General features: G+C 50.3%; 2 protein-coding genes across 3 annotated transcripts in view; both read left to right on the forward strand.

Moving 5' to 3' along the window:
• Window positions 1–70: 70 nt before the first annotated feature.
• On the forward strand, window positions 71–5377 carry SNRPC (small nuclear ribonucleoprotein polypeptide C). Of its 2 annotated transcripts, none has more exons than XM_068659936.1 (6): window positions 71–183; window positions 590–632; window positions 1302–1410; window positions 2775–2867; window positions 3932–4036; window positions 5017–5377. In XM_068659936.1, the coding sequence occupies exons 1-6, from the start codon at window positions 176–178 to the stop codon at window positions 5139–5141; spliced, it is 483 nt and encodes a 160-aa protein (XP_068516037.1). In that variant the 5' UTR covers window positions 71–175; the 3' UTR covers window positions 5142–5377. The 2 variants fall into 2 exon arrangements, with proteins under 2 accessions (XP_068516037.1, XP_068516038.1); XM_068659937.1 differs by having other exon boundaries at window positions 2778–2867.
• A 2110-nt stretch (window positions 5378–7487) lies between these two features.
• The window catches only part of BLTP3A (bridge-like lipid transfer protein family member 3A), a 34822-nt gene continuing 28199 nt past the window's right edge, over window positions 7488–14110 (forward strand). Inside the window, exon 1 of the mRNA XM_068659637.1 lies at window positions 7488–7760. Within this exon, the coding sequence (XP_068515738.1) occupies window positions 7717–7760 (44 nt within the window). The 5' untranslated portion in view covers window positions 7488–7716. The remainder of the gene's footprint in view (window positions 7761–14110) is intronic.

Here is a 14110-nt window from a genome sequence, read left to right on the forward strand (position 1 = left end):
GCCCCGGGCCAGGCACTAAAGCAGCGGGGAAGGCGAAGGCCGCCCCGCGGACCCTTTTTGTCCCTCGGCGGCCACCGTTCGGCGCGGAGCCGGCTGGGGGTGAGCGGCGGAAGGGGCGGTGCGGGGGGGGGGCGGCACTTCCGGGCAGCTCCGGTGGCGGGGAGCGGGGAGCGCCATGCCCAAGTTAGCCCCGGGGGGGGGGGGCGCGGGGGTCCCGGGCCTGGCTGGGGGGAATTGGGGGTCCCCAGGGGGTCCCCAGGTTTTGTTGGGGGTAGCTCGGGGGTCCCTGGGTCTGGTTGTGGGGGGGTTCGGGGGTCTCCGGGCCTTGTTGTGGGGAGCTCGGGGGGTCCTGGGCCCGGTTGTGGGGGGGTTATGGGGGGGTTCGGGGGGCCTGGGCTCGGTCTGGGGGGGTCTCGGGGGTCCTGTGTCAGCCCCGTGTCCCTGCAGGAGGGAATTCTGCTCTCTGGCAGTGTGGGGGGGGGCAAGGGGGAAGGGTTCTGGGGCAGCCCACAGCCCCCAAAGACCCCCGGGGAGCCCCCGCGGCACGGAGTGGGGTCCCTGGTCGCTAACAGGCCTTCTGCCTCCGCAGGTTTTACTGTGACTACTGCGACACGTACCTCACCCACGACTCGGTAAGCGCCCACCTTCAGCCGTCATCCACCTCTGGGATCGAGAGCGTGGAAATAGAACTTGGGCAGGCTACAAATGGGCTGTCTGAGGCAGTGAGGTGTGCTGCCTGCTTGTCTGTAAGCCACATCGGCAGGGATTCGTTGAAATCTGCATTAATTCATATTAAGTGTGTGTAAAATAAACCCCACATCCCAAGCAACTCAAAAGCCTAAGTAAGAGTAAGTAGAGTAAGCCCAAGCTACTCAAAATACCAAGGTGTCCCACTAGTTTGTCGGTAAGTAACAAACCTGTTGCATTAATTTATCTGTGCGATCACGTGCACTTGAAATAAACCCTGCAGAGACTAAACCAAGGTTGTTTGAAATACTGTGACGTCCTGCTTGAAAAGGAGACAGGAACAGGAGGGACTGGAGTCTCGCTAGCACTCACCAATCCTGGGTGTCACGGTGGGAGGCAGCTGGCTTGGTGTCAATGCAGACTCGCCCAAAAACTTGGCTCAATGCTTGTCATTTGTACATGAGGGCACGGCACAGCGCCTGGCCTCTGAGTGTATGCAGAAACCAAGCAGTTCTGTGCTTCCAGAGAGAATATATTTAAGTTTTACCAAAGCTCCCAGTGAACTGTGATTTTATGTGATGTTATATAAGCTCAATTTACATGATCTTCTTCAGCCCTCCGTGAGAAAAACCCACTGCAGTGGCCGAAAGCACAAAGAGAATGTGAAGGACTACTACCAGAAATGGATGGAGGAGCAAGCCCAGAGCCTGATTGATAAAACAAGTAAGGCGAATCCTTTTGTGATCTTCGTTTGCTTTGCTGTTACTGCTCTCTGTCCTCCAAGTGCTTTTCTTCCTATTTTCCCTGCTGGTTCTTTATCAGCTCCCTGGTGGTTCTTTGCTCTGTGACTCGTGAATAAGAGTGTCACTTGGGATTTGAATCTTGACCTTGTCTGAGTGAGGGTCCCCATGTAAGAGGCTGTGAGGACTCGTTGCAGGCAGGCATTGCTGTGCTGCGGCTGAGGGTTGTAGCTCCCCTCACCTTTAGCACTGCCAGCAGCGTCGTACAAGCTCGCGTAGCACGAGGCTGTGGGGTAGGGGCATGTGGCTGGGGGTTTAGAGCGAGAGCCCTCTTGGGGTGTTGGTTTTTAAACAAACTTCCTTAAATTCCAAGGACAATCTCTTCAAGTCCAACGTTTTTGCTAGCAAGCCTTCATGAGAAGAGGCTTGTGGAACAAATTTGTTCTAGGTGTTCCACCAGATCTGATAGCAGGTTTTTAGCTCCTCTATTTAAAAAGATAAATAAAACATCCCTCTAGGGCTTAAACTTACTTTATTTTTTGCTTTTGTTGGTAGTAGCACTTCTATGTAAAGAGCGTGAATAAGAAAACCAGAAGGTAGGAAAATGGACATTAAAATGTACGAAATGTTGTGGGTTACTTACATATTCTAGTTGCTTGACCTCAGCTCTCAAGGGATGTTGATTTTTTTTCCTCTCTTGCTATTGTAGGCTTGAATGAAGTGCAAAATGTTTCCTCTGTCAGTTTATGGGGTTCTCTTCTTCTCACCTGTTCTCTAAATAATGGCTTTTTTTCCTCTCTGAATGGGACAAAAACAAGTGCCAGGTTAACCTTATGGCAACCTTCTTTCTTTAGCTGCTTCCAGCTTTCACGTCTTTTGCCTTCCTCTTGGTCAATTCAGGTCTTCTGAATTTCTTCTTTTCCCTTTCTTATTAGATCTTTTTCATGCTTTTTGTCACCTGCCTAAGTCATTGGCCTATTTCATGATAACATGGATTAATTTAATGATCCTAGGTGAAAGTTACAGCTGCAAATCATGTGATATATTTTCTCTACTATCCACCTTCCAGCTAGGTGTGTGAAATTCATCCTGGAGCTCTCTAGTCTCAGCTGGAGTAATTACTGTAATAACTGTCTTCAAGAATATCAGGTGCTTCCATCTTGACAAGCAGTGTAAACCAGGGATTTGTTCCAGAGTAAGAACAAATGAGTGTGCACCATGACGTTAAGTATGTTCTGAATGCTTGGCATGAGAAGGAACGTTGACACAGGAGCTTCCTCTGCTTAGTAACTATTTTTTCTTCTGGGATTCTTTCTCTTTTTTTTTCTTTTTTTTTCCCCCCCAATGTAGCGGCTGCATTCCAGCAAGGGAAAATTCCACCGACGCCGTTCTCAGCGCCACCCCCTGGAGGAGCCATGATACCACCCCCTCCCAGCATCCGTAAGTCTCTGCTTCTGGCGGTGAGGGCAGACCTCCTGAGAGATGGAGTTTCACAGAATGCTAGGGACTAGCAGGGACCTTGAAAAATCATCTACTGCAATCCCCCTGCCAGAGCAGGAACACCTAGGTCAGGTCACACAGGAACACGTCCAGCTGGGTTCTGAATGTCTCCAGAGAGGGAGACTCCACAACACCCCTGGGCAGCCTGTTCTGGTGTTCTGCCACCCTCACCATGAAAAAGTTTTGTCTCATTTAAGCAGAGCCTCCTGTGTGCCAGCTTGCACCCACTACCCCTTGTCCTATCACTGGGTGTCACCAAGAAGAGCCTGGCTCCATCCCCCTGACATTCACCCTTCACACATTTATAAACACCAATGAGGTCACCCCTCAGTCTTCTGCAACCCAAAGTGACCCAGCTCCCTCAGCCTTCCCTTGTAAGGGAGATGCTCCCCTCCCTTAATCACCCCTGTGGCTCTGCGCTGGGCTCTCTCAAGCAGGTTCCTTGCCCTTTAACTGAGGGGCCTAGAGCTGGATGCAATTAAAAAAAAAAAAGTCCTTTTAGCTTGAAATCAAGCAAAAAATGTTGAGGTTGCGAATATCGAAATGTAATAGAATGCACTGTAAGACTGTTTCTTCAATCTTCTTTAATCTTCAGCTGATTTCATTAGTGCTGAGCACATTAATGGAACTGTGCTCTCATTGCCTCGTAGCTGCTGTGTAGATAGCTTCGTGCAAATTTCAGTACAGTGGGGTTTTTCTTTTTTTTTTTTTTTAAGAATATAGTAGGATTGATAACCTTGTCTTGCACTTTGGTTGGCAAACTGCTGCGATCCCTTTCTGCCTGCAATAGATATGCAGAGCTGGAAATAATAGCGAGCATATTCTTCCTCCAATTCACTTTTTTGTCACCCGCAGTAAAGGTTAAAACTAAAAACGAAGGCAGACAATTGCAAAACAATCAAAGTCCTCTTAATTACTAAAACCTCCTGTAAAGCTTAACTATTTCACACTGTTGATGAATGCGAGAGCGGGCGGATGTGTAACCGGTTTGTGTCTGTGTTCAGCTGGTCCCCCCAGGCCTGGCATGATGCCAGCCCCTCATATGGGTGGGCCACCAATGATGCCAATGATGGGCCCGCCTCCACCCGGAATGATGCCTGTTGGACCTGGTAAGTCTGCACATGAGTCTTCTCTTCAGAACAGAGCAGTCTGACAGCTGCTAATTTAAGTTCCTTTGCTGCTTGTTGAGAGTGCTTGCTAGTCCTGGCATGCGGTTGAAATTACTGCCTTGGTAAATTGCAGTTTTCCTACTTTTGGTCTTAGTCTTTACTTGTTTAGGTATTCCATCGTTGCAACACTTACATTTTTGCACAAGAGATGCATTTCAGCAGTAGATGAATTTTATTGTTTATAATGTCTTAAAATAATGTGTTCCAGAGAACGCGTGCCTTAAAAAGGTTTTTCTGTACAGCAAAGGTAAACTGAAACGTCTTGATCTATTCTGCTTTTGAGCTTATTGGCATTTGAAGAGTTCTCAGAGGACGTTTATTGAAGCACTTACTGGAACAAATCTAAAGGAATATACACGTGCACACCAAAAGTAGGGAAATGTATTTGCAATTATTGCTGGTAGAAACTGTTCTTTATGTGTTCTTTTTTTAAAAAGGCACAAAATATGTGCATGGTCTGGGATATGAGGCAGTGTCTGACAATAAATGGAGAAGCTGGATGGAAACCACTCTCAGTGCTTTTTGATTAAGCACCTGCTTTTCATGGCTGATGCCATTACCTAGTTCTAAGAAGCACACTGGGCCTTTTTCAAACACTAAATTGGAAGATTTTGCAGTACAGTGTTCCAAATGAACTTTCCAATGCAGTAATTAAGCTAGTGTCTATTTTGAGTGGTTGAAGTAATATATCAGTGAATATTGTCAAAACAGGGCATATAACCCAGGAACTTGATTCTTCCTCTACTAAAATTGCTGGTATCCTTCAGGGAAACGTAATCCATCTCAGCCAGGTTCTGGATCACAGCTTACACGCGTGCAAAGTGAAAGTTCCCTGGAGGCTGTGGAGAAATGTGCACACTCCCTGCAGCTTTTCCAAAGCTTCCCAGAGCTTCTCTCATGTATTTTCCTTCCTCCTGTAGCTCCAGGGATGAGGCCACCGATGGGAGGACACATGCCAATGATGCCAGGGCCCCCAATGATGAGACCGCCCTCAAGACCCATGATGGTGCCAACCAGGCCAGGCATGACCCGCCCAGACAGATAAAGGTGGAAATGGAGCTCCGTGGCTTTTTTCGTTTTATGATCTTCCACATGCTAAAATGCTGTAGACTTATGTGCCGAGGATTTTATATGAAAACAGTGTGTAGAGGAAATCTGCTGTTGTTTCAAATTGCAGACGGTTTGACCTAGATGCACACTGGGCTGATGCTTTTGTAACTGGTCTGGTTTTTGTTTTTGTTTTATTTTCCCCCACTGAAATAAAACATTGATGATGGTTTACATGTGGAGAATCTGACTCTTTCTCTGTGTATTTTTTCTGTCTGGCAGAATATCAGTTATAATTGCACCCTCTCTACCTGACTAGCGCTAAACTTCTACTTAGTTATATTTTTTCCTAAGTTCTCTGATACATTTTTTCATGTTATACCCCTGGAGAGAAATATCAGTATCTGTATTCTGAATTCTGAATTTCAAAACAAATGTACACATTTTTAATTAGAACAAAAATGTAACACTAAAAAAAGTGCAGTGATATCTGAGGAGACAGCAAGATGATGTTAATCTGTAACACAAAATAGGATGAATTTAATAAAATGTTGATCCTTCATTGAGGGAAACAAAGAGAAGCTGTTAAAAGGTTGATTCTTACAGTAAGGTATTGTAGTTACTGTCTTGATGCTGAAAACCATGTTTTTGCTTTGTTGTTGCTACTGAGGTGTTTGTGTGAACCCAAGTTATCAGAGCTGTGGAGTCAGTAGGTATTAATGCCCAGTTTTCTTCTCATCAAGGAATGTGATGTTGAAGACATTTTCCAAGGCCCCTTTTTTGAAAGGGCTTTGCTTTTTGATGAGCTCTGCTTAATGCAGGTGTACAACTCCAAATGGATTGAAAGAATTTATTCTGTTTGCATAACCAACTGCTCTGTGCATGTCGGTTGTCATCTGTTTCAATAGGCAGAATTTTCCAACTCATTCTTGGCATATTTGTATCCAATACAAAAGTGTGGGAGTAATTTGCATCTTAGAGGAAAGTGTTTGGTCAGCAGAACTGCAAGGGCTCTTCTCCTGAGCTGCTGTCTGCTCTAGGACAGGACAGTTGAATCAGATGAGACTTTATTTGAGGAGCTCATGCTTTGAAGGCGTCTATAAAGCACATTGTGTAGCTGAGACATCAAATATTTAATTGCCCAATATTTAATAGGCGTGTTCAACAAACATTGAGATGAGGCAGAAGTTAGAGGCTGTTTCTACAATAAAATACACTAACCCTGCTAATGAATAAAAGAGAAAAATCCTCTGCAGCATCCCAGCGCCTACCCCAAACCTGTGTTTCTCTGCTGTTCTGTAGTGGATCTGTGCAGTGCACAGCACTTGCAGGCCGGACAGGTGCCAGGTTCTTACAGCATTCATCGATATCTCTTGGGGAAAACAATAAGCAGGAGCCACTGATGATCACCACTGACGTCTGATAAAAATATTCTGCTGGAGTTGTCCCCCCCCCATCCTGCTAGCAGATTAAAACAATGTGTGTAGCCAAGTACAAAGCACATGGCTCCCTTGTTAAAGGATTGACTGATCAGTTTAATGCCCCGGTGCCTTATTTGAAGAACAATGTCATCATTTATGTGGGGCTGCTTTTGTTGGGCATAGCCTTGGAGGCAAAATGCTCCTTTGTAGTACAGCCTGAAATCTCTCGGCGTGTGAAATGGCCAAACTCCTTGTCATCTGTCAAAGGGTTACAACACAGCCATAAACTGAGTAGTGCGGAAACTGCTTGAACTGAGACATTTTTTTTTCTTCATTCCAGCAGCCTCACCAGTTACCTTGTTTTATGCTGAACGCTTTTTTTGACTTTTTTTCCAACCATTAAAGGTTATTTTTGGCTGTCCTGAGGTAGTCTCACACCTCTTTGCGTACACCCTGAAGCCTTACAGCTACATGAGAGAAAGGTGTGGGGAGCTGGGGGTCGGCCTCTGCTCGCAGATACCCAGGGACAGGAGCAGAGGGAACGGCCTGGAGCTGTGCCAGGGGAGGTTGAGGTGGGCAATGAGGAGCCATTTCTGCTCAGACAGAGCGGGCAGGCGTTGGGACGGGTTGCCCAGGGAGGTGGGGGAGTCCCCGTCCCTGGGGGGGCTCCAGGAGAGGTTGGGGCTGGTGCTTGGGGACACGGCTCGGTGGGGACAGAGGTGGGGGGGTGCTTGGAGCAGGTGACCCTGGGGGGCTCCTCCACCCCTGCTGACCGTGTGAGTGTAAGCCCAGCTTTGTCCCTGTTGAGGGGAGGTTCCTCAGCTGCTGTGTGGATTTTTCCACCCGCTGTGGAAACGGAGCCGCGAGCAGGGACCTGCGGGCCGTCCGCCCTCACCCTGCCCCCCTCCGGCCTCCCCGGGGCGTGGAGGACGAGCCCGGCCCGAGCCCTGCCCGAGGCCGCGGGGCTGCCAGCGCTGCCCCCGGTGCCTTCAACCCCCGGGGGGGCTCGGGCCGAGCCCGGTGGGGCCGGCAGGGGGCGAGCAGGAGGCGGCGGCCGGGGCGGAGCGGGGCCGGGAGGAGGCGGCGGCGGCGGCGGAGCGGCGATGGAGCCCCGCCGGCCTCAGCGCTGAGCCTCCCCCCCCCGTGTGAGGCATGGCCGGCCTCATCAAGAAGCAGATCCTGAAGCACCTGTCCCGGTGAGGCGCCCGCAGCCCCTTCCCCTTGGGGCTGGGGGGGTTGAGGGGGGGAGGCACCGGGCTGGAGGCTGGGGGGAGCTGAGGGGGGAGGCCCTGCCCCGCCGGCCTCCCCTCGGGGGGCTCCGGGCGCTGTGCGGCTCCCCCCGGGGCTGGTGCTGCCTCCTGGGGGGCGGCTGTGGAGCCTGGGGGGGCGTTTGGAAACCCAGGGAGCGTTTGAGAAACCCAGGGGGCATTTGGAAACCCTCCTGGGAGGCTGAGTGAGGGGAAAAGCCCCCCCCAAAAAATCAGGGGAGAAGGAAGGGGGTGCCGCGCCCCAGGAGGAGCAGGATGGACGTGACGTGGGACGTGCCCGGGCACTTGGCTTTGGATGTTTTTTGAGGGCGTCATGGTGTTTCCAGCTGAGTTCGTGACAGGCACCAGGAGGTGCACTGAGCAGGTCTGCGGGGTGTTTGTGCTTTGTGCCCGAGCCTGGCGTTCGGGAAGTGTGGCTCCTCGCTGTGGCTGACCTTGGCCGAGTCGCGGTGCCTCGGTTTCCCCGAGGAAAGCCAAGGCCAGGAGCTGCGGGACCGCCACGCTTCGCTTCGTGCCCCACGGCCGCGGGCACGGCCTCCCCCTGCAGTGCCGAAAGACCGGAGCGACGTGACGACACGTAAAGAGCTGGAGGGTGCTGACGGAGGCGCAGCATTGCACGCTGCTTTCCTCCTCTCTGCCTTCTGAGCTGCAGACATCACGTCCTATCCATTTTTTTTAATCTGTTTTTCCTGGTGGGGAAGCGATTGCGCAGGGCTGCAGCGACTTCAGCAGGGTTACAGGGTGACAGTGCTGGAGCAAGGAGTCAGACCCCGCGTGTCCTGGCGCTCTGAGGCCGTATTGTCCCAGCTGCTCGGAGGCTGGCAGTAAATCCTGACGGTTTCTGGATCCTCAGAAGAATCCCTGTGAACTTTAAGCGAGCAGTCTCCTCGGTGAAGTGCCCGTCTGCGGTGGTTCTGACTCACTAGTTGCTCAGTGCTCCAGCTCGCCAGGCACAGCACCGAAGCGGAGTGCAGCAGAGCCTGCTGCGAGGCTTCTTCAGTGCACTAATTTTAGGGAATTTCTGCTAGACCTGATGTCACAAATCTCCAAGCTTTCTGTCTCATTCCACCTCAAAGCAGCACGTCATGCTCATTGTGGGTTCAGTCACCTTGTGGGGAGGCACAGAAGCGTTTGTAACGGGGAGAGGCAGATGAGAGCAGTTGTTAATGGTCTCTTAAAAGAGCTCAGCTTTACTCCTCGGTACCGCTTCGAGGATTAAAGGTGCCTGTGCTGTTCTTTTACATGGTTCTCTTTCTTCTAGGTTAGTTGCTGGTGGTTTTAGTCCTCTTAATCTTTTTATTTAGTTCTGCTTTTTCAGTCTACCTTACCTTGCACTTTCCCACTCCAAGTGCCCCCTTTCTTCCCTACAGCCCTGCCGGTTGTGGTGTCTGTCTGCGTTCCTCTTTGCATGTGGTCTGGGGAGAGCAGGAGGTCACAACAAATCCTGGGGCTTTACCTGCGTTCCTGCCAGCTGAACTTGCTCTGCTGTTTGCGGTGGTTGGTCTGATCCTGCCCCTCTCTTGCATAAGTACTGTGGATGCTTTGCAGAAACGCGTTTTGAACACAGATTAGTGTGTAAAAAAAGAGGATGCTTTTCCATTCCCATTTTGTTTCCTCCAAACACCTCAGCTTCACACTCCCTTTGGGTTTTTCTTTCAGCTCTGCTCATTTGCCCGGAAGAATTTTGCTACTGAATCATTAATCTGCCTTTATTTTCTGCTTTCAATTTGCATATGAAATAATTCCTTGTTCCTTTTGTTATGTCTTCGTTTGAAGCCGTTTCTGCATGGGGTGTGTTTTTGTTCCTGCTCTATCTGGAAATTTGCAAGGAAGGGATCAGAGAGGCAGAAAGATCAGGGAAATATGAAAGAGTTATTTCACACCAACTGTTCTGATGAAATGAGCCTCATGCATGTCAAATAGGATGACAGGGGTCACTTGCAGAGATCTGTAAAGCTGGGTTTGGCCACCGGTGACAGAGCCGAGTTACGAACCTCTTTTATAAGGCTCAGCCTGCGTCGGGTGTTAGCAGCTTAAATTCCTAGAACAGAAGAACCTAAAATCTTGCATCGCTTCCACCATCTGTGCTTTTCAGTCCTTTGTCCTATTTTTAGCTTGGAAAAGAAAACAGATTAGGTGGTTTTTACTTTTGGGTTCTTCTGCTGGCTGCAGCATTTGGGCTGCGTGTTCTGCAGGGAACTGTTTCTGTCCAAGCGAACCCGCTACGGCTGGAAGAAAGGGCCCTCTGAATGGGCTTGCTGAAGCATCAGCTGCTTGGTGTGTGTTTGAACCTGAATGTTTTGAATGCCTCCGAGGCTACAAGAGCAGCACTTCAGTTGTGTTTACCAGGCTGTAATTATTCATGAAAGCGATTGCTTTAAAATAAAAGCAGTGATTTGGCTTTTCCTCCTCCTGGTTTGGTTTGAAAGAAGCCTCTTTTTACTGTATTTTCTTCAGCTGTAGGGAGCACTATTAAAAAAAATCTCGTGGTCTTATAAAGGTCGTGTTTATCCCCCTTTGGTAAACAGGGAAACTGAGGTGATATGGACTGCCCAAACGTACTCGATGTAACGCTTCAGGGCTTCAGAGTTCTCAGCACTGCAGTGGAAATCCTTATCAAAATGCTGTTTGTTTAATTGCATCAGGAAGCTTTAACTCGCTGCTGCATCTGACAACTGTCTCGTGACAATTTTATTGCATGCACTAAAACATGTGAGCTTCTGGAGAGTCGTTAGAACTTCAGCCTGATAGGCCACCCAGTTCGGCACGTTACCTGGTTTCCAGAGGAAAAGCAATGTGTAATCCCTATGTTTGGAAGAAAATAATAAAATTTAGGTGGAGAAAATAGATAATAACTTTGTATGCTCTAATTCCAAAGGGCCAGCCTGAAAGAGCCACTGAGTCAGAAGGCTCTGACGGCAAGAAAAGCTGTGTCAGCAGGGAGCTGGGGTGCGGTGCTTGGGAAGGGGAAGGAGACCCCGCTGGATTTGGCTGTGGCAGTGCCCTGGAGAGCTGCAGCTGAAAGGGAGCTTCAGGTGTCTGAGAGCAGGGTGAGGAAGCAGCAGAGGAGAAACAGGAGAGCGAGCAAAGTTGGCTGAGATACCATCAGCACTGAGTCACTGAGAAAATACGGAAGAAAAACAAGAGGGGAAATTAGACCTGTTCACCGAGGGAGGAGGGCAGCGCTTGAGCCACCGCTTCAGCAGCTGGGCTGGGTGCTGACAGATGTGAGCAGCAGACACAGAGGTGACGCTGGGCTGCTCATTTTGTTTGAGCTAGCACCGTGCTTGTGAACAGGGCCTGAAGCTCGCAGAGGCCCCCCTTCCCTGAACTGAGCCCAGCACGTGAGTGGCAGGGGGGGGTTGTGCTCTGCTTTGCTGCCAGGCTGTTAACGCTGGACCTCCAGACTCCTGGGATCTCCGCCGCTGTTACTTGCGTTGGTTGGGGTGAGAAGGTGCTAAGCTGCTGTGCAGCGAGACTGGGAGTTGTGGCAGGGTGTAGGACAGGGTTCATAGCAAGGTTTTCTGTGTTTTGCACTTTGCTTTGCTTCTGTTGGTTGATTTATTTTTCTCCTTGCCATGGTTTTGGAAGGGGCTGAATGAAGGGTACAGTGCTGGACAGTGCAAGCTTCGTGGTGAAGGCTGAAGCCAAATTATCTTTGGCAGGTGTGAGGCTGCACAGCTGGGTTTATTGATCCCACTACCAATTGTCACTTCCCTGTCCAGGTATCAGACTGCAGAACATGAGGCATGGGAGCAGCTGCAGAACCATCCTGTGTAACACAGTACTGGAGCCACCTTTTTGGAGAAATCAGATTGGTTTCAGAAACAGAATTAAAAAATATCCTGGAAAACAAAACAACCAAGTACCACGCACAGGGTGTAGTACTCTGCTGTTCGGAAATGTAGGTCAGATCCGCAGCCAAAAGTGACATTTTTTTCGTGTAACTCCTCACAAACCGGATTGAGTCTGAGCAGAGCCTTTCCTCTCAGCTCACAGTGGTTCAGTCCAATATCCCTTTTTCCAAACAAGACTGCTTTGTCTCCTCCCCTTTCTTGTTTGCAGTTGCATGTAATCCTTGCAGATACAGCCACTGCTGGTGCATAAGAGGAAAATACCGAGCAAGCCTGCGGCGTGTCTTTCTTCTAGATCAATTTAGCAGTTAGGAACATGTGGGTGTCACAGAGCGCGCCTAGCTAGGAATGAATAGGCTTCTGTGGGCTCTCGTTTCATAACTTGGATCTAAGAGTCTCAGGATTCCTTCCTGGCCCTAACAATTCCTGTATTATTGCCCCTTCCGAGCACTCGCTGCTTCCGTTCCTCGTGCAGGGAATTTGGAGCTGGGCACAACACGCAGGAGCTCCCGCTGGCATCTCAGCCCTGCTGCTGTGTGGGGCTGGTGGATGAGCTCCTTGGCTAGTCGGGAGCTGTGTGAGCCCCTCTTCAAACCCTGCAGCCTTGCCTTGCCCCAGGCCCAGCCAGGACAAAACAGCCACTGCAGCTGAACACGGGCACTGGCCTCTGCGAGGTGGCGATGGCACAAGAGCCACTGAGATGTGTTATTCCGAGGGGACCCGTCCTCCGCCTCAGAAAGCACGGGGAGAAGAGGTAGAAGCAGTTCATCAGTCAAAAAAAAAACCCTAACTGTCTCTCTGCTGTTCAGGAGCTGCCGAGATGTGCTCTGTGGCCTGCCTTCTGCAGAAGGTCGCGTTACGTTATCAGAGACGCTTCGCTTCCCTGACACAGAGGGTGGGGAATTCCTCAGGTCCTAGGAGCTGTTTTTTTGCTCCTCGGTACGGTTTCTTGGCCAAAAGCTGCGATCTGGAAATTTCGGAGGGTAATTTCTCACAGCGTTCTCTGTCCTTTTACTTCTCACTTCTCCTCCCGAAGCGTTTTGCAGCATTGCTGCGTGCTCGAGCGCTGCGCTGCAGCTGTGGCCTTGCAGTGGCAGTGAAATGCTGGCGCCTTCAGTCAGGTTTCCTTTGCCTTTTCCTGACACAGAAAGATCTGCTGCCAGCGTAAGGTGTGTGCTTACTGCCTGATCCTTCAGGTTTCTCCCAGCTTCCTGACCTTGATTCTAAATTAGCTGAAAGGCACTGAAGGAACACGGTGGGTGGGGAGGAAGGCAGTGAAATCGCATCTGGGAATGGCTTGATGAAGTCGGTGAATCATGAAATGACGGAGGCAGAAGGGACCTCTGGAAGACCTTTGCCTGGGACAGTCTCTGCTGGAATCGACACTCGCGTTGCAATTTTGGCTTTAGCTGCTTTAATAGTCTTCTCCAGCGATGAGGGAAATTCCTGCTGCTGAGGACCATAATTTGTCTAAAATAGCCGTTGCAGCTATGGGAAACATGTGAAACCACAAAGCTGCTGGCAGTTAGAAATTGATGATAAAACAGCCATTGCTCTTCCATCTGCAGAGCATTCTGTTCCCGCTTTTCAGCGCATCCTGTTCAGCCAGGTAATAGAAACGTGGAATTATTAAGGTTGGAAAAGACCTTCAAAATCCTCAAGTACAATTTCAACCCCCGGTCCCTCAGCCACTCCTTGTAACTCTGCTTTTCCAGTCCTGTCACAGCTTCCTTGCTCTTCCAGCAGCTCAATGTCCTTCCTGTAGCAAGGAGCCCACAGCTGAACACAAAATCGAGGCCGGGTCTCACCAGACCCCCTTCCAGCCTCCTGGGCTTGGTGTGCCCCAAGCACAAGTCCCGGTGCTTGCCCTTGTCGAAGGCCATGGAGCTGGATGCGGCCCCTCGGCCCCGCCTGGCCGGGTCCCCCTGCAAAGTCCTGCCCAACGTGGTGTCATCCACAAACCTCCTGAGGGTGATCCCTTTGGTGCCAGGTGAGCACCCAAATCGTGGAGGCTTTAGGAAGCGCCAGGTAAAGGCCCCATAGGCCCCCTGCAGCCGGCACTCGGATGACAGCAGAGGAGGGACGTGGCTGTGTCCCCACAGGCCTTGCATAATTTTGGCACCTCCAGAGAGGATCTGAGGAACACGAGGACGTTGCAGAGAGCAGGTAATTCAGGTGTGGACAAGCTCCCTGAACATGGAAGGAGCACGCCGTGACCTTCAGGTGGCTGACAGGCAGGACGCTTGCCCCAAAAGCCCCAAAATAGGAAGGATTTAGGGGCAGACGAGATGGCTGCAGCTCACCCGCTGTGGGACTGTCGGCCAGATCTCGTGGCCACTGGCGGTGTGACACTTTGTGTGGCTAAAGGGAAGTCACTTAATCGCTTGGTGCCTTAAGCTTCCTGCTGGGTAAGCAGAGATAAAG

This window comes from Anas acuta, chromosome 24, assembly GCF_963932015.1.
Source record: "Anas acuta chromosome 24, bAnaAcu1.1, whole genome shotgun sequence".
Taxonomy (NCBI): Eukaryota; Metazoa; Chordata; class Aves; order Anseriformes; family Anatidae; genus Anas; species Anas acuta.